The 27986-nt window shown below is 37.9% G+C and overlaps 3 protein-coding genes and 1 long non-coding RNA gene across 4 annotated transcripts in view; 2 read left to right on the forward strand and 2 right to left on the reverse strand.

Annotated features, from left to right (window-relative positions):
• The window catches only part of kcp (kielin cysteine rich BMP regulator), a 61448-nt gene extending 59800 nt beyond the window's left edge, over nt 1–1648 (forward strand). The window contains exon 50 of the mRNA XM_084409171.1: nt 177–1648. Coding sequence (XP_084265297.1) covers nt 177–394 — 218 coding nt within the window. The 3' untranslated portion in view covers nt 395–1648. The remainder of the gene's footprint in view (nt 1–176) is intronic.
• On the reverse strand, nt 443–8899 carry LOC311290590. Its single transcript, XR_014627412.1, has 3 exons — nt 8816–8899; nt 5026–5203; nt 443–2526 (listed from the first exon to the last, which is right to left on the reverse strand). It is a non-coding gene; the product is annotated as an uncharacterized lncRNA (long non-coding RNA).
• Nucleotides 5123–15936, forward strand: LOC311290588 (uncharacterized protein; the record flags this gene model as incomplete). The annotated part of the gene is made up of 15 exons (XM_084409172.1): nt 5123–5234; nt 5313–5451; nt 7115–7282; nt 7609–7728; nt 7839–7953; nt 8823–8940; nt 9157–9377; nt 9632–9772; nt 10262–10328; nt 10912–11138; nt 11222–11458; nt 12910–13224; nt 14246–14350; nt 14427–14518; nt 15196–15936. 15 exons carry the CDS (start codon nt 5123–5125, stop codon nt 15266–15268), a joined length of 2250 nt encoding a protein of 749 aa, XP_084265298.1. The 3' UTR covers nt 15269–15936.
• dnaja2b (DnaJ heat shock protein family (Hsp40) member A2b) lies at nt 15314–27912 on the reverse strand. Its single transcript, XM_084409173.1, has 9 exons — nt 27685–27912; nt 25684–25743; nt 25366–25595; nt 25059–25139; nt 19374–19507; nt 19084–19280; nt 18324–18468; nt 18108–18235; nt 15314–16361 (listed from the first exon to the last, which is right to left on the reverse strand). Exons 1-9 carry the CDS (start codon nt 27760–27762, stop codon nt 16173–16175), a joined length of 1242 nt encoding a protein of 413 aa, XP_084265299.1. The 5' UTR covers nt 27763–27912; the 3' UTR covers nt 15314–16172.
• Between the last annotated feature and the right edge of the window lie 74 nt (nt 27913–27986).

Below are 27986 nucleotides of genomic sequence, written 5' to 3' on the forward strand. Positions count from 1 at the left end.
TTCTCAGAGAATAATCAGAATAATGAAAATTGCATGTTTACAGGATTAAAAAGATTTGCTCGTGTCATGTAAACAATCTGTGTTGTATAAAGCAATATATAAATTCATTTGACTTGATTTGTTGCCAAATGATATAATTGATATAATGCCATGCTTGTTCTTTTCCATCCCTACAGCTGTGGGTTGCCCGCTGGACCGCGGTTATGTGTTTGATGAGTGTGGGCCGCCGTGTCCTAAGACGTGTTTTAATAAAGACGTGCCACTCGGTGTGATCGAGGCTCACTGCTTTAAACCCTGTGTGCCAGGATGCCAGTGTCCCGCTGGACTGGTTGAACACAACGCCCACTGCATCGCCCCTGAGAAATGCCCTAAAATTATCCATGGCAATCTTTGAGACCCTTAAACTGTGGAGTCAAATCGGTTTGTCTACAAGGTCTAAATATCACTGAATCTTGTTTTAATCTTCCCTGAGGTCTGATGAACTAAAACAAGCTCTTGAAGTCAACATGAAATCAAAATTTGCTTTATTTCTTTATAATGCACATTCCTCGTCTTATTCTGTAAAGGCCTATTCACACTGCACCGACAGACACCCACCAACGCCAAACATGTTCATTCGCGGTTTGTCGCAATGTCAAATGGGAATATATCTGAGAAGTGGCGTACTAATCTGAGTGTGAATTGGCCTTAAAATTAGTCCACATTATTTCATATAAAAACATTTATAATCATTATACAAATGTAAACACTTGCTAGTTTTTCAGCTGACATCACAAATCCCTCTTAATTATCAACCCTTGACCTTCCAACATCTGCCTTCACTTTTCACGATTCTGTCATTTCCTGATGAATAAAAAGTACCATCCTACATTTTTTTTTTGTTGAATATCCTGTTTCACTCAGAAATTCATCAGATTACAAGTATAATGAGTTGCGAATTGAATTTTGTAGTGACTTTAAAATGCTTGAGCTTAACGCACATTTACATTTTTTTACTTTACAGTTCAAACCACATTAACAATCCTCTACTGTATACTGTATTTAGTGGTTTGTTTGTTTTTGATTGGTGCTACTGTCTGTAAGTGTTTCTAACAGTGTTAACCTGTGTTTAATGCAGCTAAATTACACATTATCAGTTACACATCCAGTGAAAAAAGAATAGTTTTCCTCTTTCAACACAGATGCAAAGAGGTAAAAGCTTTTTTGAATCATCATGAGGTTTCTTTTTTAGCATGGTTGCTTGCCATAACATCAAGATAAAAGATTATGGACTTTTCCTCTTCAATTTGATATTTTTAATCAAATTAATGATTTGAACAAATCTGTATTGTTTTTATTTTTTTATTTGTTGCACTGTTTTTGATGGGCCTTTTTTGCTGTTGCACTGGTGTTGTGATTACATTTTTTTCACTCTCTTTAAATACAGATTTTTATAAGCAATATGTTATTACACTTGATCATTTTATTTACAACACTGACAGTGAATCTATGTAAAAATAAAAACACAAAAAGAGCGGAATCTGATACAGTGCCTTCACAGAATTATTTTGAGTTATGTAGTTGTATGTACTGTATGTTATCAGGTGCATTGACATTCATCAGTATTTTTACTGTGTCGTGTTATTAATTACACCAAATACCACCTTTACCCAGTCTGTGCTTGTTCTTATTGCACATTTAAAATGGGTTACTCAAAATTACATATAGAGTGTAAAAAAACAGTTTTTCACTAAATTTATACATAAATAGCGAGCCAATTTTGATTAATACGATTTAATTTAGATTTACTGTAGAAAACAAAAGATTATATAATTTTAATAAAAATTAACAAATGGGATATTTGCTCAACCAATACCATAAATATATTGTGGTCTTACAATGTTTGGTTGGTTGTCTTAATTTTCATCAAAATTCAATTTCTTCAACTTTGATATAAAACATACATGTCATTTTAACTCAATGTAAATCCTAAATGTTTCAATTTAACCAAATATTTAAAGTCTAAAATAAGAGCTATCTAACATATGGTTTACAGTAGGATTCGGCCAGGCTTTTTATATACACTGTACCTGATTGGGTGTCATGATTTGTCTGAGGAAGAGTGCGGTCAGTGCAAAGCTGCCACTGTAATCTGACCCTAAAGGTTTCCTCAGCAACAGACGTGGCTTTGTTGTAATCGTGCATCATTCATGAAGATAAACTCATCGAACAAGTGAGACACTTTCTCTTTTCAAGTTGGAATTATATAAGGTAGAGCTACCTGTTATGTTTGTATTTTATATTTGCAACATGATGTACAGCAAGAACACATTTCATTATGTTGATTGTACTTGTAGTGTGTATATTTATTTCGTTCAAAGACCTTTGTGGTGATGAAATTGAGCTTATATGAAATGCTTTGTCTTTTTTAGGATGGAAGAGTGCTTGCATTTGGTTTGTGAGACCATCGGTGTACGTGAGGAGGATGAGGTCGGCATGGACGTCATCTGTTCCCTCTATAAGAGCGTCTTTCTCATCACCGCCAGCCTGGAGGAGACAAAGAGAGCCATTTCACAGGTGAACATTCGGCTCAGAATCACATGAATGAGAGGAGCGAGACAGAAAAGAGAAGTAGAAAGAGAAAGAAATCAGAAAAGTTGAATGTGATACAGAGTTTGATGTGTTCAGGTCAGAGGTCAGAGTGGAGGGTTGTCATGTTCAGCCAGAAGAGTTCTGCATGTTCTCCTAGTGATGGAGAAACAGCGAGAGAACAGAGAAGAGGTATTTTTTTATTTAATTCCTTCTATATTTCTCTAAAATACTCTGCTTTACTTTATTTTTCTTATTTCTAAAGTAAGATTATATACAGACCCTTTCCAAAAAAATTTAATATCATGGAAACGTTTATTTATTTCCATAATTCCATTCAAAACGTTAAACTTCCATAGATTATAGATTCAGGGCCCACAACTTAAACGATTTCAAGTATTTAGTTGTTTATTTGTACATAATTTGGGTTTCCAGCTCATAAAACCCACGAAAACATTTGAATATTACATGAAATCACACAGTAATTACACAGTGATAAAGCTTGTCTGCTGAAGGAAGCATGAAGTGCTCTGGAAATGTCCTGGTAGACGGCTGCGTTGAGTGGACAGCACAGTGGACCAACACCAGCCGATGACATGGCTCCCCAAACCAACACAGACTGTGGAAACTTCACACTGGACTTCAAGCATCTTGAATTGTGTGCCTCTCCATTCTTCCTCCAGACTCTGGGACCTTGGTTTCCAAATGAGGTGCAAAATTTGCTCTCATCAGAAAAGAGGACTTTGGTCCACTGTGCTGTCCACTCAACGCAGCCGTCTACCAGGACATTTTCAGAGCACTTCATGCTTCCTTCAGCAGACAAGCTTTATGGAGATGCTGACTTCATTTTCCAGCAGGATTTGCACCTGCCCACACTGCCAAAAGAACCAAAACCTGGTTCAATGACCATGGTATCACTGTGTAATTACTGTGTGATTTCATGTAATATTCTAATTTTTTGAAATCCTGTTTTCGTGGGTTTTATGAGCTGGAAGCCCAAATTATGTACAAATAAACAACTAAATACTTGAAATCGTTTAAGTTGTGGGCCCTGAATCTATAATCTATGGAAGTTTAACGTTTTGAATGGAATTATGGAAATAAATAAACTTTTCCATGATATTCAAATTTTTTGGAAAGGGTCTGTATATATTGTAAGCAATAAAAAAAATAAAAAAATATATATATTATAAGTAAGATTTTATATATATATATATATATATATATATATATATATTAGAGCTGCACGATTAATCAGTAATATAGCATAATATATCCTATTCCTAAATGATAATGATTTGCCTTCGTCTATTAAACCTTTCACAAAACCACACTGGAAACAAAAAAGTTGTGATTCTCAATTTATCCAGAATTGTGCAGCTCTAATATATATATATATATATATATATACACACACACACACTCAATTTTAGAGGTACCAACTACCACTTTGACGCTTCAAAAAGTTCATAAAGAGATCGTAAAATTAATCCATATGAATTGAGCGGTTTAGTCCAAATTTTCTGAAGAGACATGATTGCTTTATATGATGAACAGGTTTAATTTAGGCTTGAATTGACAGAATTTTTGGGTGAATTATCCCTTTAACGCTCTAAAGGTGATGATACACAGGGCAACTTTTTGAGCAATGTTGCAGGGCAATGTTGTCATCAACGGGCAACCAGATGAGACACAGGGGCCCATGACCGATCTAAATTATCCAGATAGAAATGTATTGCCCATTTTCAATGGGAAAGTGTCCAAGCAACAATCGCTCGGCATGATTGCCCAGCAACATTGCTCAAAAAGTTGCCCTGTGTATCATCACCTTAAGAAAAGCCAGTAAAAATACTTCACAGGTATTTTACGCATTGTGTTTTAGGGTTGTAGGAAATGTCCGGAAAAAAAATCTGCCAGGACGTTATTCGTTTTTTCTATGGATTTTTTTTTCTCAGAGTGAACCCTTATCTTAGATATTTGCCTTTTTTGGGGGGTCTTTTGTGTGCCTGAATTTGAAAATCATGCAGGGTTAAATTGTGAATTAAAAGATGTGAACTGCTTTTGATTTCTGTAGCTGTACTGGGAGCTCCAGATGTTGAAGGCTGGTAGAATCGATCATACTCTCAAACAAAACACAACATCAACAATCAACTTCATCTCTAAACAACTGGTAAAAAATGTGTTCATACAAATTCTCATTTAAAATTAAAATTGTATGTTTTCACTTATTTAGCTTTGCACTCTATTTTAGCTGGAATCATGATCATTCACTCATTTGTAAATCGCTGTGGAGAATGGTGTCTGCTAAATATATGTGTACTTTGTGATATTCTGTATTGTTTTCTTCTAGGAGCAAGATCCAGAGCAGTTTAGTATCTTGTGTCTTCAGAATAGGGCCAAGAGACTTTACACCAGGTCACTTTAAACACACTCTTTAATTCAATTGCTTATACTCACAAATTGACCACATATTCTTCCTGCTTTCTGATCCAGACTTGTTCTTGATGGTGTTTGGAGTGTCCTACCATCTCTTTCTCAGAGGAACGCTGGGAGCATGCGACCGGGCAGGATCTCTCCCAGCAGTACCGACATCCTCCAACTCCTGTCCTACAAATATGACGTCATCAAAGAGCACCTGTACAGAGAGATGTTACAGGATGAGTATGGTACAAGATCAAATTCAGAGTGCTCAACCACTCCCTTTCAAAGAATAGTTAAAGAGTATTTTTTGCACATAATTAAAGGTGTTGTTTGGTGGGACTCAATGTCAGCGTGGGATCAGACAGATTGCGTGTGTGAACTGGGAGCGTTTGTAGAGCAAGCTTTCAGACACAGAGACCTTCTCCAGATGTGTGGGCTGCCAGGGGCCCTCCGGTGCTACAGGTAATTAAAAGTTACCTGTTGATTTTCTAATCTTCCATTATATATTTGCCATTTAAACCCAAGTATAAAATGACATGGTAACACTTTATTTGAAGCCTAATGCATTATAAATATATTCATAATGTACATTAAAATGCACTATATCTTTTCATAAACAATTGTAACCAATGGTAAAATGCATTATAATGTTTGCAGATTCTTTATTACATCTTAAAGTTGTTGTTTGTCATGTTTATTAACGCATTATACTTTATAATGGTGTGGCAATTAAAATACACTCACCTAAAGGATTATTAGGAACACCTGTTCAATTTCTCATTAATGCAATTATCTAATCAACCAATCACATGGCAGTTGCTTCAATGCATTTAGGGGTGTGGTCCTGGTCAAGACAATCTCCTGAACTCCAAACTGAATGTCAGAATGGGAAAGAAAGGTGATTTAAGCAATTTTGAGCGCGGCATGGTTGTTGGTGCCAGACGGGCCGGTCTGAGTATTTCACAATCTGCTCAGTTACTGGGATTTTCACGCACAACCATTTCTAGGGTTTACAAAGAATGGTGTGAAAAGGGAAAAACATCCAGTATGCGGCAGTCCTGTGGGCGAAAATGCCTTGTTGATGCTAGAGGTCAGAGGAGAATGGGCCGACTGATTCAAGCTGATAGAAGAGCAACTTTGACTGAAATAACCACCCGTTACAACCGAGGTATGCAACAAAGCATTTGTGAAGCCACAACACGCACAACCTTGAGGCGGATGGGCTACAACAGCAGAAGACCCCACCGGGTACCACTCATCTCCACTACAAATAGGAAAAAGAGGCTACAATTTGCACGAGCTCACCAAAATTGGACAGTTGAAGACTGGAAAAATGTTGCCTGGTCTGATGAGTCTCGATTTCTGTTGAGACATTCAGATGGTAGAGTCAGAATTTGGTGTAAACAGAATGAGAACATGGATCCATCATGCCTTGTTACCACTGTGCAGGCTGGTGGTGGTGGTGTAATGGTGTGGGGGATGTTTTCTTGGCACACTTTAGGCCCCTTAGTGCCAGTTGGGCATCGTTTAAATGCCTCGGCCTACCTGAGCATTGTTTCTGACCATGTCCATCCCTTTATGACCACCATGTACCCATCCTCTGATGGCTACTTCCAGCAGGATAATGCACCATGTCACAAAGCTCGAATCATTTCAAATTGGTTTCTTGAACATGACAATGAGTTCACTGTACTAAAATGGCCCCCACAGTCACCAGATCTCAACCCAATAGAGCATCTTTGGGATGTGGTGGAACGGGAGCTTCGTGCCCTGGATGTGCATCCCACAAATCTCCATCAACTGCAAGATGCTATCCTATCAATATGGGCCAACATTTCTAAAGAATGCTTTCAGCACCTTGTTGAATCAATGCCACGTAGAATTAAGGCAGTTCTGAAGGCGAAATGGGGTCAAACACAGTATTAGTATGGTGTTCCTAATAATCCTTTAGGTGAGTGTATAAGAATTATAATGTATTATAACTGTGGTTACAATTAGTCATGATATGATGCAGTGCAACATAAGGTGCATTACAAGGCATAATTAATGCATTAAAATACTTTTATAATGCATTATATATAAAGGCTTTACATTACTACTTAATTCTATTTGATGAATATGGTAGGAGCTGTGATTCTGTGGTCTTGCGAGGCTGTCCTGAGAGTGTTAAACCTAGAGATCAGGCTTGGTCATCCAAACCGAGGGAACAGGCTTGGTCCGCTGTCATCTTCCTGTTGGAGCTGGAGTCACATTATCAAGATGAGAAGGAAGCAATCTGCACGCTCATGAACAGGTCATTCAATTGTGTTAATTGGTAGATGAATTCTAATAGATGTATGTGATTGGCTAACAGCATCAGTAGTTCGAATACACCAGACAGAATACACCATAGAAGGTTTAATGTTTCTGCCCACTATAGTGCCTCTACTGGCCACCCTGAGAATGCAACACAAACACAATGACAAGAAATTTGAGCATGCATAACTAGAAATGTTGACATTCACATACTGCCATAGTTAAGCATGACTTTTTAATGTCAATATCAATCTATTATATTAATGGTAATATATCTATGCTAATGGTTGCACAATGTTGTGATGTGATTTATTGCTCCTGCAGAGTGGGACAGGAAGTTCTGCGTGTAATATATCTCAGTTTGTGCGTCGCTGTGCGGAGAGCTGAGAGAGAAGAACAGTCCTACACGGCACTGCTGGTCGCCAGACAGCACTGGGACAGATGGTGAGCGTGTTAAATATGGGATTTAAAACACTGACTGTATGCTGACTCGTACACCAATTTTTACTTCAAAGTGTGCAAGCTTGAATAAAAGCTATCTCTGTGTGTTCTAGGCCTTATATGAGAGGCTCAGTCAGTCAGGAACTGTCTAGAATCTGGCTTCAGGAAAACGTGGATCCCACCGCTAAAAAACAGCAGGGCTGGAAAAAAGGAAATTGCGCACAGCAGGTGTTGTAATACAAATCCTCCAGATTCTTGTTTATGAATTTGAAAGTTACGTTGTGTTATATGTTCAAGTTGGAATAAAATGAACTTGTTGGGCAATTTTTCTTGTTCACTTACTTACAAAGACAGAAAGACTTTCTAAAAATATAAATAAAATGTATTATCTTCATTTGCATTAAATGTGCAGTTGTTATTTAATCACCACCAAAAGTTTGAGGTCCATTTTTGGGGTACAATTTTTAATGTTTTTGAAAAAGTCTCGTATGCTAACCAAGGCTGCATTTATTTGGTCAAAAATACAGTAAAAACAGTAATATTGTGAAAATTATTATTACAATTTAAAATGATATATACAAATAAAGGTGAATTTTCAGTCTTCAGTGTCACATGATCTTTCAGAAATCATTAATATGCTGATTTGCTGCTCAAGAAAAATAAAGTTGAAAACAGGAAAGAAACCATTATACATTTTTCTTCTGGATTCTTTCAAAAGAACAGCATCTGTTTTGAAATCTTTTGTAACATTATAAATGTCATTACTGACACTTTTGATCAATTTAATTCTCTCTTTCGCAAAAAAAAAAAACACTGACCCCAAACTTTTGAACGACATTTTGTCATTTTTGTGCTCCCACAGAGAATGATGGAAAATTTAGGAAAACCATGGGAAAATAATTTGGTCTCTTCATAAATTATTTGGTCCCCTCATTTGGTATCAGCTTTATCAACAGTACTACTGCTAAATACATACATTCATGTATGATTATCTCAAAAATACATTCATTCCAACATGACTTGAAGCCAGCAATATTTCTCTTATGCTTGTGTTATGTGCAGTTTTATTGTAAGTTGTTTTTTTTCTTACCCATCAGGCTGTGCTGCAGTTTTTGGTTCTGTGTCAGGAGCAGGAAAGGAAACAATTGTTGGAGATCTTGCACAGGGTTTCCCTGAGCGACCTCCAGGGGCTCCGAAACATTCAGGAAAACAACAGTTAATCATCTACATATAAAAACACAAATATCACTATTAAAGGGACAGTTCCCCCCAAAATGATTACTCACTCTTGTGTTGTTCCAAATCCAGATTTGCATTTAATTTTGGGGGGAACTCACCATAATGACTAGTAATTTAGCATTAGAAGCACATCAGCAGTAAAATATGCCTTCTCTGGTTTTCATTAAAAGTGTGTATATTTGTGTCTTTAAGATGTGGTCCACGGAAACACTGTGGATCCGAGTTGTGTGTTGAGCCTGCAGCAGATTAAAGCTGCTCTACAGGAAGCACATGGTTCTTATACTGGACCCTTCGCCCCAGGGTGTTCTCGAATAGATGTCTCATGGGTGGAATGTGCCATTCATTTGCTGACTAAGCTGACACAAGCACATGAAGATGAGGCCTGGACTGTTTTATACTCTCTGCCAGATTTGGTAAATCTCTCATGCTATGTTCTGAATAGCATACTATCATTATTTCTGCAGTATTTAGTATGTATGCTTAGCACAGTCTGTGAAATTTCAGTATGCATGGAATACACCCACTATGTTTGCTAAAATGTGCAAATCCCAGGCATCACACAATGCAGTGCACTCAAATGGACAATTTTCAGTGTGATAAATGAGATTTAAACCACAATTTTTAATTTTTTAATAGCTTGTTTGATCCAGTCTCTTTCCTTTCTCAGGACCCCGAGGGTCTTTGGACTTTGCTTCACAAATATGAGAGTGAACTGCATGGACCCAGTTTCCACAACCTGCATGAAGTTTTGCAGTCACGTGTGCCAGCACACGCCAGCAGAGGCACCAACACAGTGAACGCTGAAGCCGTAATGACAAATGACTTCCACACTTAGACATCACCAATCACATATCATGCTTTCCTGATGCCAAAATCATCTATGCATTGGATCTAGAGCAAGGCCTCTTTTGCTTTTAACAGATGATACCTAGAACTTAAGCAATGTTCTGAAGAGCCTACACTTTATAGTGGAAAAGGGATCTTTTAGATTTTTTAAATGTCCTTCACACTAAGAAAAATGGTTCTTCTAAGAACTGTTGACTGAACGGTTCTTAAGGGGCACTGCTGTGAAAACCCCCTTTTGAAACCTTTATTTTTAAGAAATGTATATCCACCGAACCAGTACAACTCAAGAACCCTTTACTTTTAGAAATGGCTCTTGATACTTAGAATATTCTTTGCTCAACCTAAAGTACTTGAAGAAACCACTGAAGAACCAAATTCACTTGAAGAGATGAACTAGATTTTCAATTGAAGGGAATACAAGGTGAGTAACTGTTTCGTGTGTCTCTGTTAGGAGAGAGAGAGGACTGAACAGGAGCATGAAGAGCTGTCAGATGGTGAAAAACAAGAACTCTGCACTGGTAATTGACAAACATTCATATGCCACATCCTTAATATAATGCCTTACAGATGAAGTTTTAAACAGGGATAGGAGAAAGTGTACACTAGCGTTCAAGATTTGTTCATGTTTTTGAAAGAAGTCTCTTATAAGGCTACATTTATTTGATAAAATAATTATTAAAAATATTACTGAAATTGAAAATAAGTGTTTTCTATTTGAATATATTTAAAATGTAATTTATTCCTGTGATGGCAGAGTTGAATTTCAGTCTTCAGTGTCATGTGATCCTTCAGAAATCATTCTAATATGCTGATTTGCTGCTCATGAAAAAGGTTTTTTTGTTATTATCAGTGTTGAAAACAGTTGTGATGGAAACCATGTTTATGTTTTTTTAGGATTCTATGATGAATATAAAGTTCAAAAGAACAGCCTTTATTTGAAATATAAATCTTTTGTGACATCATACATTTTTTTAATGTCACTTTTGATCAATTTAATGCATCCTCGCTGAATAAAAGTATTATTTCCTTAAAAAAAGCTTTTGATGGTAGTGTATAAATTAAAATTGCATTAACTTTTATTCTGTATTTCTGTGTTTAAAGGATGTGGCATGGTTTTAGATCCAGAAGATACTCCATATTTAGAGATTGTGTGTGTCAAAGACCCAAGAAATGAAGTGAGCATGATGGAGACGAGAGATGGAGACAAAAAAAGAGAAGAAGGAGACATTAAGAGCAAAGGAGACCATGAGGAGATTTCAGTGGAGAAACAAAACTCTCTGATCACACTGGCCTGGAGCAAACCAACCCACGGAGAGAATCACATTCAGGTACATATGCAAAACACACTCTCTTTCTGTGTTAAATCACCTCAAACTGTTCGTTTATACATAGAAAGGTTTGATTTCTACAGGAAGTGACCTTGACTCAACAGAAAGAAGAGGCCGTCTCTATTACAGTGCAGGAGGATGGAGATAATAACACACACGTCCCTGACACAAATCCACATGATGTGAATATTTACACACACCAGGAGAACATAAGCCCTGTCTCACTGCAGCGAAGTGCACAGTATGAAGAAACGCATTCAGAGAGTGAGAAAGGAGAGACACAGACACTGATCCAACAAGACCATTCAGGCTTCATCACAGTAAGAGTGTCACTTCAAATTACTTTTGAACCGTAATGTGTTCCTCTGTGTCAGTAGCTGTATTACTTTTTATATATATATAATATGTAAAAATAGGAATAGATCTGTGTTCTCAGCCTTTTTTGTTTGTTAGATGAAAACCTGTTATATAAAATATCTACTTGAAGTGCCCTAGATTGTAATAATGCACACCATTTTCAAAAGATATGAATATCACATCTTAACATTTTTGCAGGTTACTCCTTGGTGAAATATTTATATTAGTATTTTATTATTAAAATGTAATGAAAAAATGTTAAGTATTTATTTTGTCTTTATCTAGTTAAGTAGGGTGACCATACGTCCTGTTTAACCAGGACATATCTGGCCAGGATTTCGAGATCGCCCAAAATGCCCGGGATTCGTCTTTTGCTTTCTACAGTCACCATTCATTATGTTTACATTATTACATTATTTGACACTGACACGTACGTGCCAGCTTTGCAGGTCATGCATTCTGATTCACACGGATCCCGATCGAGACGAAAACACAGGAATTTTCTTAGCAATGCTTACACGCACATCAACCGATCACTTGTTTAGCGTTCATGTAAACACTACATTCAGATTAACCAATCGGAATTAATTCAGTACTACTGAATCAAAAGGTGTACATGTAAACAAAATGAATGGCGACGAGAAAGCAAAAGCCGAATCGCGGATATTTTGGGCGATCTCGAAATCCCGGCCGGACATGACCTGGAATATGGTCACCCTAAGTTAAGTTAATTTAAGTTTAGGTTAGTTTAGTGGTAACACTTTACAATAAAGTCCATTAGTTAACATAATTTAACTACCTTAGTTAATATGAACTAAGAGTGAACAATTACTTCAACAGCATTTATTAATTTTAGTTAATATTAATTTCAACATTTACTAATACATTATTAAAATCATAGGTTGTATTTGTTAACGTTAGTTAATGCGCTGTGAACTAACATGTGCAAACAATGACCAGCTGTATTTTTATCAACTAACATTAACAAATATGAATAAATACTGCAACAAATGTTTTGCTCATTGTTAGTTCATGTTAGTTAATACATTAACTAATGTTAACTAATGAACCTTATTGTAAAGTGTTCACAGTTTAGTTTTTCACACAATCTCAGAAACCCCGTGAAGGTCCCCCTAGGGTTTCTTAAAACTTAAAATTAACTTAAAAGTTAATGCATGTCGAAAATAATAATACTAATAACAATAATAATTTTCAATTTTATAGTGTATTTCTCAAACACAAGAATTAAAGCTGGAACTGAAACAAAACAAACAAACAAAATAAATAAATAGGCTACAGTCAATATCCAGTGTTTTTCTCAGAATGTTTTTCTATCACTTTGTCTTTGAAATCTGAAATCACAAGGAATCTTTATTTCACAATAATCATACAACAAATATCACGTTTTCTTTAGGCTGGGCAGCAACAGGAGGATATAAGAGATGGAGAGTTCACACGGCAACCTCTCGGGGACACCCATCAGCCCGTCTCTCCTTCACAGCCGCTACAAAACACTGACACGCCACCAGCAAGTGTCCATTTCCCAGATGCTGAACCCACGCAAACATTGGAGACCCATGAGATGGAGGAGCAGAGGAACCAGGAGATCTGTGAGAGAGCGGGTGAGGAGCAGCAGTTACAGCGGGAGGCCACCATGCGCTGCCTTGTGGACATCCAGAGGAGAGCAGAGCGACGCTGGCAACGGGACAGAGACAGACAACTACTCAGAGTGAGCAAACTCATCTGTGCCATCTGCATAATAATAATATCGGAATGCTTCACAATATTTATGGAAGCTTATTTCTGCCACACAACAAAAACAAAAATCATGCTTTTGGTAAATTATACTTGACATAAAAAGTTTACATGAGAAACTGATCACAAATGATGAGAGTCATAATACATAAAAAAGGTGAAATTATGACATAACATAATTATGAGATAGAAAAGTCAGAATTATGAGATACTAAGTCATAGTTATGAGATAAAGTCAAAATTATGAAGTCATAATGAGGTTAATTTTTTTTTAACAAAAAGTTGAAATGATGACAAAAAGTAATTTATGTCATAATTATAACCTTTTTATTAGAATTTTGACTGGTGTCATTATTATTACTTTATCTTATATTTTTGACTGGTCATAATATGTCATAAGTTAATAATTATGATTTAGTATCTCATAATCTAGTCTTTTTCCCGTTTCACAGACAAGGCTTAAACCTAGTCCCTAAAATGCATGTTTGAATTGTTTTAACTGAAAGCAACTTGCACTGTCTGTCATATCTTAAAATATGTCAGTGCCATTGTTTAGTCTCAAGATGCACACCAGTAAAGCTTTCTTTTTTTCTAAAGCTCGTTTATAAAAGCTACTTAAATGTCCTAATTGAACTAAGGCCTAATCCTGGATTAATCTAAGCCCTTTCTGTCTGTGAAACAAGGCCTTTATGTCATAATTAGGATTGACCAAAGAATGGCAGAAATTGGCTTAATTTAATATGTTTTATTTGTGGAATATTTAGTTAAAAAGGCCATATCCTATGCTTTTGGACCTTTTTTGAATTCATAACCCATTTTACTTTCATAATATGAAGTTTTTGGGTGAAACAGGATATTCACTGCCAAATGCGCACAGTAAGACCAGGAATGTAAATTAAATATGTAAACAGGGTCACTTTTGATTTCATGTTGACAATAAAGATAAGTTTATAGTTGACTATTGAATTGCGAGTATATTGTTTTGGTCTGTTGAGGTTCAAGAGCGACTGGCCATCGTCCAGAGTCGGAAGGCAGATGAAGATCTGTTGGGCCTGACGCAGGAAGACACACTCAGGCATCTGACCGACACGCTACGACAGGTACGCACAAAATTCATGTGCATTCTTTCACACACCACTGTGTGGGCATGATGTAAATGTTGATTGAATGTTCTAGGAGGATGAGCTACAACAGAAAACTTTAGTAAGAGAGAAACTCCAGCAGATGAGGAGAGAACGCTCATGTATTCTCCAGACCAGACGAGAGAGGTAACGTATGCGCACGCATGCTAGGCTAGCTCATTCTGACAGTGATCACTGGGTATTTTATGTCATCTAACTTGTTCCTGATCTCCTAAGTCTTATGGACCACAATATGGAATCCCATTTCCAACACATAAAAAATTATTATGACATTAAAATAGTTACATTGTAGCCTACTTACTCAAATAAGTAGTGAGTAATTTTAATTAACTATGTGTGCTTACTATAGACTTATGGTAAGGGTTAGGGTTTGTTTACTTCTAATTATGCATAATTTACTATAGTAAGTACATGTAACTACTGTGCGCCACCTTAAAATAAAGTGTTACCAAAATTATAATATGAAAAGTCCAAATTATGACATACTAAGTAATATTTGTGATATGAAGTCCAAAATTACGATATATGTATTAAAAGTGATACTTTCAATGACTTTTGAAATGAGATAAAAAGCCATAATTATATGGAAGCTTGTTTCTGCCACAGAATAAAAAAAAATACAAAAGGTTCATGCAATTCAGATTTTTTCTCTCCTCAAAATTACATTTTTCTTTTCTGTGTGGCTTCAAAAAGAGCAGCATCAGAAATATGCTAGTTTTTTCCATTTGTGGAGGAAGAAAATCACGAGGTTCTCTCTAGCAGAAATTGAAAGTTGTATTAATCTATTTGTTTTGGTTTTCTAGAAATACAGCTGGATTTAAAGAGCTTCTTGCGCCCACAGCTCAACGTATGACCGAAACCGAAGAAGGACACTAGTGCATACTCAAACCCATTTCCACAAACATACAGAACACACAGTAAAACATTCATCAACTTTATTGATGTAGGAGCACAAAAGTAACTGTTTAAACGATAGCAACTTTTGCTCAAGGTTCAAACACTTTCCTAATTGCCAATGATAAATGCCACCCCCTATAAGTTTATATTAGTGCTTACAATGCATGCACACACATTGGCTGTTGATCTTTTAAGAAGACTGTTGTGTTTCTTTGGCAAATAATAAACTGCATGACTCGTATAACTTTATCATAGACAGTGAGCACATTGAAACACTTTTGGGTTTGGTTTGGTTTGTTTTGTATTCATCTCAGTGTGACGCCCACATGCATATTATCCTGTCCTGCCATTGAATAGAAACCAGCACTTCCTCTGAATTAATAGTACAAGATGACTGACAATGCCTGAATACCTTGACAATGCAAGTATATAATGAGACACGTTTGAACATTTTATTGAACTCCAGAAAACTGCACAATGCCTCAGTCTTTTAAAACAAACTTGTGCGTGCGTGCGTGTTAATTATAACTTAAACAACACAGTCTGCCTCCCCACAGACATTGCGTTTTATATATTCAGAGAGCATATATACTGTGAAAGTCTACAATGGAAATGAAAGTAGTGAATAAATTATTTTGCTTTGCCTCTAGTTATGCTTGTCTTTTCTTTTAAAACGGCGCATGAATGAATTTATTTGTAGGTTTGTATGTGAGATTGCAGTAAATAATGCAAGTGTAAGTGTATGTCTATGTCTATATGTACTGCAAGTGTGTGTGTGTGTTCGGTTCACTATATGATTAAACGTGGAGGGTGAGGATGAAATCTGTCCGACAAAAGGGAATCTAAACACTTCCCCAAACAAAACTTGTAAAGAATTGTGGGACTACTGGTGGGCGCACTGCACCCCCGGACCATGCGGACCCCCTTCTTCGTCAGAGCTGTCGTTGTAAGCTTCACGGCGGTGACTGCCTGCTGATCCCTGACTGAGGTCAAAATCCTGCAGATCCACTTCCTCCGCATCCGCTGAGATGACAGGAACCTCTGTACGTGACGGCAACAGATCTTCCAACTCCTGTATGAACAGACACACATGAAATAAGGTACATTAGTGAGTGGACCTGACAAGATGGAGCTATTTGTCTTCAAAGTCTGCAAGACCTAGTAAGATACTTTAGAACGCATTTTAAAGGCCCACTGAAGTACCTTTGAACGCGCAGCTTTGTATGATGTGTTGATGTAATTCCACTGAAACAGGAAGCTAAGGCGGGACATATTAAATGGCCCCTCCCCTTTTTCAAATAGCCAATAGCGTTTGGTTTACCTCACAGACTACAAGTCGTACTTGACAGCACCATGGAAGCAAATCCGAGCACTGATGATATGTTGGTAGAGGTATGAATAAATTCTAGCCATTTCATTCTTGACCAACGTACAGTTGGAAGAATAAAACTTGAGCGTTTGAGCAACCGAAAACACATCTCCAACCCATATTGCTCCGTGACATGTCAACGGTCGCTTTGGCCAGGTGCTTTATGCTTTACATTCTAGTGAGCATTTGATTGGACAGAAGATTTGATGAGAAGCTGAAGTCAGCGGTGATATCATAAAAATCTGCCATCCATTTTACCAGAAGTGAGAGACTAGGCTTAATGCTCAATTCCGATTTTTTTTAATAAATTCGATTTTTTTGCAAGGCTGTTCACATTTCCAATTAAATGCGACCTTTTGTGATCTCCTGTGTGAACGTGAACGTGAAATGACCCAGAAGTGACCTGCATGCGCAGAAGAGTACTCAACGGTCAACGACGTCACTTGTTGTTTGCGGAAGTAGCTAAACATGGATGTCAACAGTGGAGCTCGTTTAACGATATTAAAGTTATTTTCCCAACGGAGCCAGCACAATTACAGTCTTCTCGTTTTAAGAAGAAAATTAAAAAGGAGGAGAGCAAGGTTTTTGGCCATGGCGTTTTGTGGAGCAGTGATAGCAACGTCGGTACAGAGAAACGTGTGGGTGCGGAGTCGCAGCCAGGAGTGGTGGGATACTGATGTGAGTGGCTTCACTAATACAGAATTCATCAGTAACTTCCGAATGACCAGAACCAGGTTGTTTATCTTCTCATTCCCGCCTACTTCAACGCAGAATTATGACGTTTGTCGCGTATCAATGACGTGCGGGTCGGATACATGGCTGTTCAGACTGAAGTCGCATTTCAAAAGATCGGATACGTATCGGATTTGGACCACATACCCAAGTGGCCTGGGTCACATTTGAAAAGATTGGATCTGTGTCGTTCAGACTGTCATGAAAAGATCAGATACAGGTCGCATAGGGGCAAAAAAAATCGGAATTGGGTCGTTTCAGCCTGCAGTGTGAACGTAGCCTTAGGTTTGAATGCTTATATCTCATAAATGCGAATTTTGTCATTATTTTGGAACACATCAGCTTATTCATAACCTTAAGGCTAGCATATTAATAAAAGCAACCAATTTTTTTTTTTTTTTTTTTCATAGACACGCTTCAGATGAAAAGACTGTTCTAAAAGGACTATTAAGATAAAAAAAAAAAAATGTACCTAATGTGTGTACTTTTGAAAACCAGTGTTATTTATATACTATTATAGTATTAAATTAATATTTTGATTTATTTTATTTTTATATTTTCAGTGTAATTGTGTTGTTTCATTTAAAATGTTCTTTTTACGCTTAAGTTGAATTTTGATTTATTTATTATTTGTATTTTATTTTAGCTTTATTTCAATAAATAAAATAAAAATAAAAAAAGTTTTAGTCAACAACATCAACACTGCTGGAAACTCACCGTTAGTTTCTCTGTGCTGATCCAGCCGTTCTCAGGAAATTGCACGTCAAACTTGATGAACAGATCTCCTTTCTCAAACGGGTTTCTGTACTGAGGCATTCCTTCCCCCCGGACGACCCTTATAGAACCTGACAAAGGACACAAGGACAATTCCTAGAAAATATTCTATAAAACCAAGAACAAAACATTGACCCCCCCAAAAAAACCTGTGCTCACCTGGCTCTATGACTTTGCCAGGGGGATATTTGATGACGAGATGCCGTCCATCAAGGTGCGTGAGCATGAACTGAAATCCACAGAGCGCCTCCACCAGGCCAATCTTGTGGCAAATGTGCAGATCGTTTCCATCACGACGGAACTCCTGCATACAAAGACATCATACTGAAGGTTTTGTTCTTTAAAAGTAGTGGAAAATGCAATTACTTAAATTTTAATGTAATATTTCTATAATGTAAATATTCTCATTCTGCAAAACAGCACATCCTAATAGCCAGAAAGTGATTCAATTCTGTTTTCTGCATTTCTTCAGTATACTTATGCATACATTAGGGCTGGGCAATATATCGCATGACATTGTTATGCGCATCTCGTCAGTAAAGCCGGTTCCTTGATTAGTAGTAAATCGCCATCACCTGCTTTCAGATGGAGCGGCATTTACTACACAGAGCCGTAGTTCACTGACAAGCTGAGCCATATCGCATTAATTATCGCAGGCGATACGTCCGTGATAATTATGTATATAGTTTTTTTTTTTTTTACATTATTATTATTCTTTATGTATGTGTATCTGTTTCTCTTGTGTATATCCGTTTTATATTTGTTTTCAGTTATGTCCTCCACACTGAATTCACTCAATGAAAATTGGTCAGTGTTAATGCTGGTAACTTTGTTCGTATAATAATAGTATTGGTCAAAAAAATAATTGTTATTTAGGGTCCAACTATTATCTCTTTTCTGCTCTTTGTGTGTGTTTTACCTCATGATCTTTCTCCTGCATCACCAGTATAATGTCTCCAGGCTCTGTGTTGGGCGACTGGTCCGCCTCTCCGGTGAATGTGATCTTCTGTCCATGTTTCATTCCTTTATCCACGTGCACCTCCAAGACCTTCACCTCTTTACTCACCTTACGGCCGTCACACTCTTTACAGCGGTCTTTCTCATGGATCACTTCCCCTACGAACACAACCAAGTTAAAATGTGGAATTTATACCATCACAAATCATGTCCACTGCATAAAAACAATGAAAAGTAGTACTGAATTCTCACCCTCTCCATTGCAGTCAGTGCACACAGACTGCATCTGCTGTACCATGCCAGGAGCCAACTGTCTGATCATGATCCGCATGCCACGGCCCCTACACGTGGCGCACTTCTGCACGGCCCCTGTTTTACCCCCTTGACTGATGAAGAAGAAGAGTTAAGGGGGGTATAGCAGCTACTCACTCCAATGATAAAACTGCTGAGAGACTAAGACAGGGACTTTATGAACTTATAACGCAAAAATAAAACATTGGTGAAGAAAAATAACTTTTACTAGCTTTTCTTTATTGCACAGACTGATGTTTCTTGATGGTACAAAGTTTAGTGGTTAACAAAGAATACATCGTCCCTGCTCACCCCCTCTCCATCTCAATCAGTGAACAGGTGACTAATATTCACATTCCTACGTAATCCCGTGACGCCCCACCATGATCACGTGACAATCAAAAACATGAACTCTTTCATGTCTACTACATTCCAGCCCCTAATTATCAAATAATGATTCCATTTTCATTAGAGACATGAATTTTTCTAATTAATGCATTAACAACATCATATAATGTCCATTTCTTCTTCCAAAAAAGGAAAAATCTTGGAAAAAGTCAAGCCAAAAAAAGTGTTCATACTCATACTCAAAGTATTCTTTCCAGTTAATCTCTGTCAAGCTCATAGGCCAATGTCAAAATCAAAAAATGTCAGTTAGTTATCCATATTCTGCTTCTTGTAGAAGACAGACTTTGGTTATCGGCCTGTCCAGAGAGCTGCTTTTAGTCTTAATTTGCACATGACGCACAAATCCTTTTCTGTCTGGAAAAGTTTGAATTATGCGTCCCATAAGCCAAGAGTTTCGAGGTGCTGTGTTATCCACTATAAGCACTATGTCTCCTGATTTAAAGTTGCGTTTGACTCTTGACCATTTCTGATGTTCTTGAAGCTGCGGTAAGTAATCCTGAACCCATCTCTTCCAGAACAAATCTGACATGTACTGGACTTGTTTCCATCGTTTACGAGCATAAACATCATCCTTTTTTAATTCTCCTGGTGGTAAAGATAGTGAAGTCCTCAAAAGCAACAGGTGGTTTGGTGTTAATGCTTCCAAGTCACTGGAGTCTGTGGATGCTAAGGTAATTGGCCGACCATTAATAATAGCTTCCACTTCGCAAAGAACGGTGTGTAGGCCTTCTTCATCTAGATTCTGCACCTTTAAGGTAGAATTCAGAACTTTCCACACAGATGTAATTAATCTCTCCCAGGCCCCTCCATAATGTGATCCAGTTGGGGGGTTAAACGTCCATATAATTAATTTCTGAAGATGGACATCATTGATTTCACACTGATTCCATTCCTTTATGGCAACTCTTAGCTCACGTTCTGCTCCAACAAAGTTCTTTCCATTATCAGATCGAAGTTCCTTGACTTGTCCACGTCTTGCAGTGATACGTCGCAGTGCATTTATGAAAGAATCTGTGTCCAATAAGGGTGCCACTTCAATATATATGGCTCGTATGGCTAAACAGGTGAAAATTACTCCATACCTTTTCACAATGCTTCTTCTGCACTTTACCTCAAAATGTCCAAAATAATCGACCCCAACACGGGTAAATGGAGGTTCATTCGTAGTGACTCTTTCTGATGGTAAATCTGGTAAATCCTGGAAGTGAATTCAGTCTTCGACAGATGATGCATTTGGACAATACTCTTCTTATTGCTGTACTTACACCAGTAATTTCGTAATGTCGTAATTTGGACAACATGATTACGACCAGCATGTCCTACCTCCTTGTGTATGTGTCTCAGGAGGATATCCGAGATGTGAGAATTCTTGGCCAAAATGACAGGATGTTTGGATTCTTCAGGTGTTGATAACCCACTCAATCGTCCACCAACCCTCAAAACATATTCAAGAACAGGGCAAAGTCCCTGAATGTGGCTCAGTTGTCTCAGGCAAGTCTCAGTGTTTCCTCTTCTGACTAAAAGACAAGAGCAGATTCTTACATTTCAAAATCCAAGCCAATACTTTCTTTAAATGGAACCAAGAAGAAAAGTGATGAATTAAACGTGAAAGAACATCATCCTCTTCTTTGAGCTGTACAAAGTTAACCTCAATGCTTTTCTTGACCTCAGGGTCATCCACTTCAAGCTTTTTAAGTTCATTAAAGCAGCACTCAGTAGCTTCTGGATTTCTACGCTGTATTCTCGCTTTTTGCTCGCAGGTTTCTCTCTAGAGCTCCCCCCACAGCTTCGGAATAGATATTTGACAACACTGTTGTAAAAACTCGTTGGTGATTCTCAGACACCAGAGGCTAGTAGATCAACGACATCAAAGCAGATGGGATATTCTTTAAAACGTCTTCTTCATTCAGGTTCGGACAGCGTGAGGGAGCGCAATAATGACAGCATTTTAGCAGATTTCTTTTGGCCGTAAAGCAGTTGTTTACATCGCGAGACCTGATATCACGCGAGACTTCCTGACGCGTTCCAAAGTTGCAAGTGCGTATTTTCCGCTCACGGGCACCAGGGGGGTGCGAAACGACCACCATTCAACCCGAAATAAGTAATATAACCATTCCAATGACTCCGAAGCTGTTCAGTTAAGGTAAAAAAGTTACTTAGTTCACCTTTAAGATTAGCAGGCCACTTACTTTCATTAAGAAGAAGAAAGGCAGGACCTGATGTCCATGTCTTGTTCTTAAGAAACACGTTGACAGTTGATCCTCTGGAAGCAACATCAGCTGGATTGCTTGCTGTGTCTACATATCTCCACTGTGAAGTTTGAGAGGCCTTGAGGATTTCTGTCACTCGATTGGCTACAAATATTTGAAATCATGAGGTCTCATTCTTGATGTTTTTGAGTACAGAAGCACTGTCCATCCAAAAGACGGAATCTTGAAGCTGCAGATGCAGTTCTTTCTTCCATAACACATCCATTCGGCTTGCCATGGTAGCAGCAATGAGTTCCACACGAGGGATGGTAACAGACTTAATTGGTGCTACTCTTGATTTTCCCATGATAAAAGCATAATGTACTTGAGAATGCATGTTGTGTAAAAGCATGTATGTTGTCACAGTTCCATAACCATCCTGGCTCGCATCAGAAAAATGATGCAACTGTGCATTTGTGATGTCACCAAAGTTAGGAGGTTTTAAACATCTGGCAAGCACAAAACTTTCCAGAGGGTGAAGTTCTTGCAGCCATGTGGTCCATTTTTTAACAACCAATTCAGGCAAGACATCATCCCATCCTGAATCTCCTTTGCAGATATCTTGCAAGATTTTTTTTTGCAGACAACACTACAGGACTCACAATTCCCAATGGATCATAGATGGAACTAATCATGGATAGGATTCCTCTTCTGGTCAGAGGTCTGTCTTTGATTACAATCTTGAACTTGAATATGTCAGACTGAATGCACCACTGCACTCCCAACACTCTCTCAACTGATGGAGAATCCCAATCCATGCTCAAGTCTTTCACTGTCTTTGCTCTTTGATCCTCCAGTATTACGTCTAGCACTTGACGCCTGTTGCTCATCCATTTTGTGAGCCTAAATCCACCTTTGGTGCATATGGATACAAGCTCCTGGTACAAGGTTATCGCTTGTTCAACTGAAGTGACTGAAACCAAACAATCATCAACATAAAGGGAATGTAACATTTTATCCACTGTTTCCCTGTTGAACTGCTCTTTATGATCTTGTGCACATTTCCTAAGTGCAAAGTTTACGGCGTACCCACATCCTAAAGTCAACTGGATCTTGACTTAAGTCCCCACCGGGCCACCAAAGAAACCTTAAATCAACATCATCAGCTAGTACTCTTACTCAAATGGAACATTGATTCTACATCTGCCATGATCACCACTGGTTCTTTTCTGAATCTTGTCATCACTCCAATGAGTGAGCTGGTTAAGGTCTGGTCCTTGCAAGAGTTGAGCATTAAGTGATGTTCGCTGAAAACTTGCTCCACAATCAAATACCACACAGATTTTTTTTCTTAGTGGGATGGTAGACACCATGATGTGGGATGTATCAGATCTTTCCATCACTACGTGTCATATCCTCTGCTGGTACTTGCTCTACATAACCTTTGGAGGCCCTATCCTTCATAAAGGCTTTATAGTCAGCAAAAAAAAAAAATCTTTTTGAAGTCCCCTCTTTAGATGCAAAGCACGTTGTTCCACAATTTTACGATTGATTGGCATTTGAACTCTCTTTCTCAGAGGTAAACCAATCTCATAATGCCCATCAACAAGTTTGACAGAATGTGTCACCATTTCCATGAATTTTTGATCTTCTTTTGAATAGCCAGTTTGTTCATCTTGGCTACATTCTGGGAAGTCCACTTTAAACTGCTGTTGCCATATGTCTTCCAAATTCACAACTGAAATTCTGTTGACGGTGACTTCTGGCTGAGCACAATCCATTTTGTTCTCACTGTCTCCAGTGAGTGGGCCATTCACAATCCATCCCAAAATTTTGCATAGGGTCCATCATTTACGCTGTGGATTACCTCCAATGGTTCCAATGCTTTAGAAACATTTGTCCCTATCAGCAGCTCAATCCCTGCCTAAATCTCAGGTAAATGAACACTCTTTAAATGGGACCATCTTAGGCAATTTCTTTATAATTATCATCATATTGGCAGGCATGTCCAAATCATACATATATTGCACTTCCTCCATGACATTACCACAGCCTCTAAGAAAAAGACTGTTTTCTTTACTTTAATTTGAGGCCATGAAAAAGCTTTATTCATATAAGCAGATGCAACTTTCTGTTCATTGCCAAAATGTTCCTGCAACAAAGTTTTGGCTGTAATGTATCCCCTTTGTGGATCATTAATGCTGCCAACTCAGCCTCTGCTTTAAGACGTACAGAATCGTGACATGAGGGTATTGTTACACCCATACTAAGCATGGTTGTGTTTCCCATAGAATGACTTAACTCACTGCTTAACTACCATAGTATGATGCGTCATTGAAGAAATCAACCGGCTAGTCACAACTGTTTCCCGAAACCGCACTGTCGCAAAATTGTTGTTCAAACACATTGGTTAATGATGTCACGCAGGTAGTGGAGTAAAAACATATTTAATCAAATTAATGCTAGATTTTTTACTATAAATTACGGACATGGCATCTGAGGACCAATTCCCATTTTTCTGTTATTTTGCTCAATTTTCAGATTCAATCTAGGCTCGTTCTTACGTACTAGAGCACATACGCACTCTTCAAAAAACAGCACTTTAAATCCCTTGACAAACTAAAAGACGTAAATGACATTTGTATGTATTCAAAATAAAAGATATGATTGTACTGAATGTCTGCTTGCTTATTTTGTTTAAGATAAGGACTTAAGTCCACACGTCATACAAACTAGAAATGATGCTGTCATTCCAACCACACATCTTTGCGATGCTGTTTGTGAATGTTCATTGGAACTATTGTTTTGGGAAACACTGACTTGTTGAACTATGCTAATAACTACGGAACTTGCGGCCATAACGACGCTTTCAGCAAACGCACCCCAGAAAGTTACAGAAGACAGGTGCAGCTGCAATGTGAAAAATAATTTGTCTTTTAACATTCAAGCACGAAAACCTATTCTAGTAGACACCAAAAACAAATACAGGTCCTCTTTCATTTTTATAATCCTTAAAGATGTTACATAAAATCCAGCTTAAAACACTCACCCACTGCATGCACTGCAGAGTACGTTCTTGCTTAGCTGTAGTTTGGTTGTTTTTCCATTGTACAGATCTTCCAAAGACACTCTATTAGGTATTTAAAAAAAAAATACATTTTACTTTTATTACATTTTAAATTATAACTCACCACTTAACTTTTCTTTGGAATAATGTGCACAGATAAAGCATGCACAATAACATTTAAAAAAATCAATTTTGATTTCATGCTGACTTAAAAATAGGTCATGCAGAGAATAACTTCTCAGGTTCTCCAGAAAAAAAAAGCAGAGGTTTTGTTTTCATATTCACTCACTTCAGTGGATGTATCATGTCCTCTCCTCTCCGTCGGCCACCGTTCCGGTTCCTGGTGCTCTGGCCGCCCATAAAGCCGAACAGACCTCCACCAAAGATGTGAGAGAAGATGTCCTCCATTCCGGCTCCACCACCACCACCCTCACGCAAGCCCTGTTCTCCATACCGGTCATACAAGTCCTTCTTCTCCGGGGTAGTAAGTACCTCATATGCAAAACTAATCTCCTTAAACTAACACAAATATATTGAATTAACAAAAAGGTCAAATTATTATTATTTCATTAATGGCTTTCAGAACTTCCATAGAATGAGAACTCACCTTGTCACCTGCATTGGGGTTTTTATCGGGGTGGTACTCTTTTGCTAGTTTCCGGTATGCCTGAAAATCACAAAACCTCAGTAATTAGTGTTGATGTACGAAATAGTACTATTACTAATTCCCATAATCAGAGTTGTTTGAAACTTATGTTCAGTCTGATAAATATTAATTTCTCAAAGATTTACATTGAAAGCGGGATCAGCGCCATAGAAGCTAGAATATCAAAGATATTTAAAGTTAAAAGTGTATCAAGTAACCAGCCAGTTCACCTTAGCTACAACATAATGAAATGGCAAACACCCAAATGTTTTAATTTATTATTATTTTCTAATTCTTTTTTTAAATAGTACTTATAATTAAATAAGTAATTAAATGAAAAACAACATGTAAATAGTTACGAATAATCATAAACTATTTTCTAATCAGTGTTACTATGTACTAGCTTATATCACACTGCATAATATTTCATCAACATCCTTTACAATTGGCTATCTATCTGTTATTATTTAAGGAATAGTTCACCCCCCCAAAAAAATTCTGTCATTAATTAGGCTACTCACCCTCATGTTGTTCCAAACACGGAAGACTTTCGATCATCTTCGGAACACAAATGAAGATCTTTTTGATGAAATCTGAGAGCTTTCTGTCCCTCCATCGACAGTTACGCAACTATCAATTTGATGCTTCAAAAATTTCATAAAGAGATCGTAAAACGAATCCATATGAATTGAGCGGTTTAGTCCTACATTTTCTGAAGAGACATGATTGCTTTAAATGATGAACAGATTGAATTTAGGATTTTATTCACATATAAACATTCATCAACTCGCACATCAGTCAGCCCAAGCATGTTCGCTTGACGTGCGAGAACCAATGAGGTTCATTCTCGTGTGTTTGAGCTTCGGTAAGAGGTTTGTTCTCGCGTGTAAAGCAGGTTCGGTTGAACTTCTGTTTATGTTCGCTGATCATGTTTATATGTGAATAAAAGACTAAATTAAATCTGTTCATTAGTCTCTTCAGAAAATTTTGACTAAACCACTCAATTCATATGGATTCGTTTTACGATCTCTTTATGAACTTGGTAGTTGCATAGACTGTCAATGGAGGGACAGAAAGCTCTCAGATTTCATCAAAAAGATCTTCAAAGTTGGAACAACTTGAGGGCAATTAATGAGAGAATCTGGTTGAACTAACCCTTTAAACTGATGCTATTTGTCATTGAAAACCCATTGAAAAATTGAGTGCGGAGGTGACGATCCCAATTTCCTCCACATTTGACAGTTCAAAACAAGCTGATTTCAAAACCATGCATGAACAGGACTATTTTGCACTACGCACATTCCATGGATTGTGCATTTTCTTGGACCTAGTGACTTTGAATTCGCATTACTAGTTATTTCATGTATCTACAGTGTCATAAATCCACATATCTGGCCTTATTTTTGGTCTTGCTGTGCTCTCTGAAATCCTTTGTGGACACAATCAAACAACAACAAAAAGCCAGCATAACACGCAGGCAACTTGGGGATCAAGGCCAGAGCCCGTTCACCTTCTAACAAAGGACTGAAAACAAACATGACGATTCATATTTTAAAAATACCTAAAACAAGGCATTCACGTTGCATTAACCATCTCGAACTCATTGCATATCAGATACCAGCTCAGGTTCGACACAGCAGCTGGTAAGCTAAGCATCTCCTTCCACTGTAAAGCTTTTGAACTGCAAGAAGCACCTTCATCTGTCTGCAGCACCTGGCTGATGCTCACACAGCATAAGGACACTTACAGCAATACACATAGTAAACAAACTATATATTTTAACGTATATATTTCAAACCCTTCCCCAAATTATTTCCAGATCCAAAAAAAGGCCACACTGGAGGATCTCAACAACCTGCAAAACACACCAGTGGCTGCTCCCCCAACATGCAGCATCCCACGTCACGCGCATCTTTGGTTTTGTTATTGTACGATGCGCGGGGCGGAAAGGTCTTTCTCTACCTTTTTAAGCTCGTTTTCGGTGGCTGACGGAGATACTCCGAGGATGTCGTAGAGTTTAGTGTCTACGACGTTCGCCATGTCTGCAGACCAGAGCAGCAGCTGCGCGAGGAGGAGCGGAGAGAGAGAAAAGCCGGCTGCGTGACGTCACGTGCGCGCCGCCGCGTCAATGACTCCAGCTCGTGCATGAGCACAGTGCGCGCGCTCGCTTGCTCTCCTGCGCCACAGTGTGATTGATAAACAATCTGTTTATTTTACTACGATCTATTCTATATTTCATTTATTTGTGTTATTTGCTTTTATAA

This window comes from Rutilus rutilus (genome assembly GCF_951802725.1).
Source record: "Rutilus rutilus genome assembly, chromosome: 5".
Taxonomy (NCBI): domain Eukaryota; kingdom Metazoa; phylum Chordata; class Actinopteri; order Cypriniformes; family Leuciscidae; genus Rutilus; species Rutilus rutilus.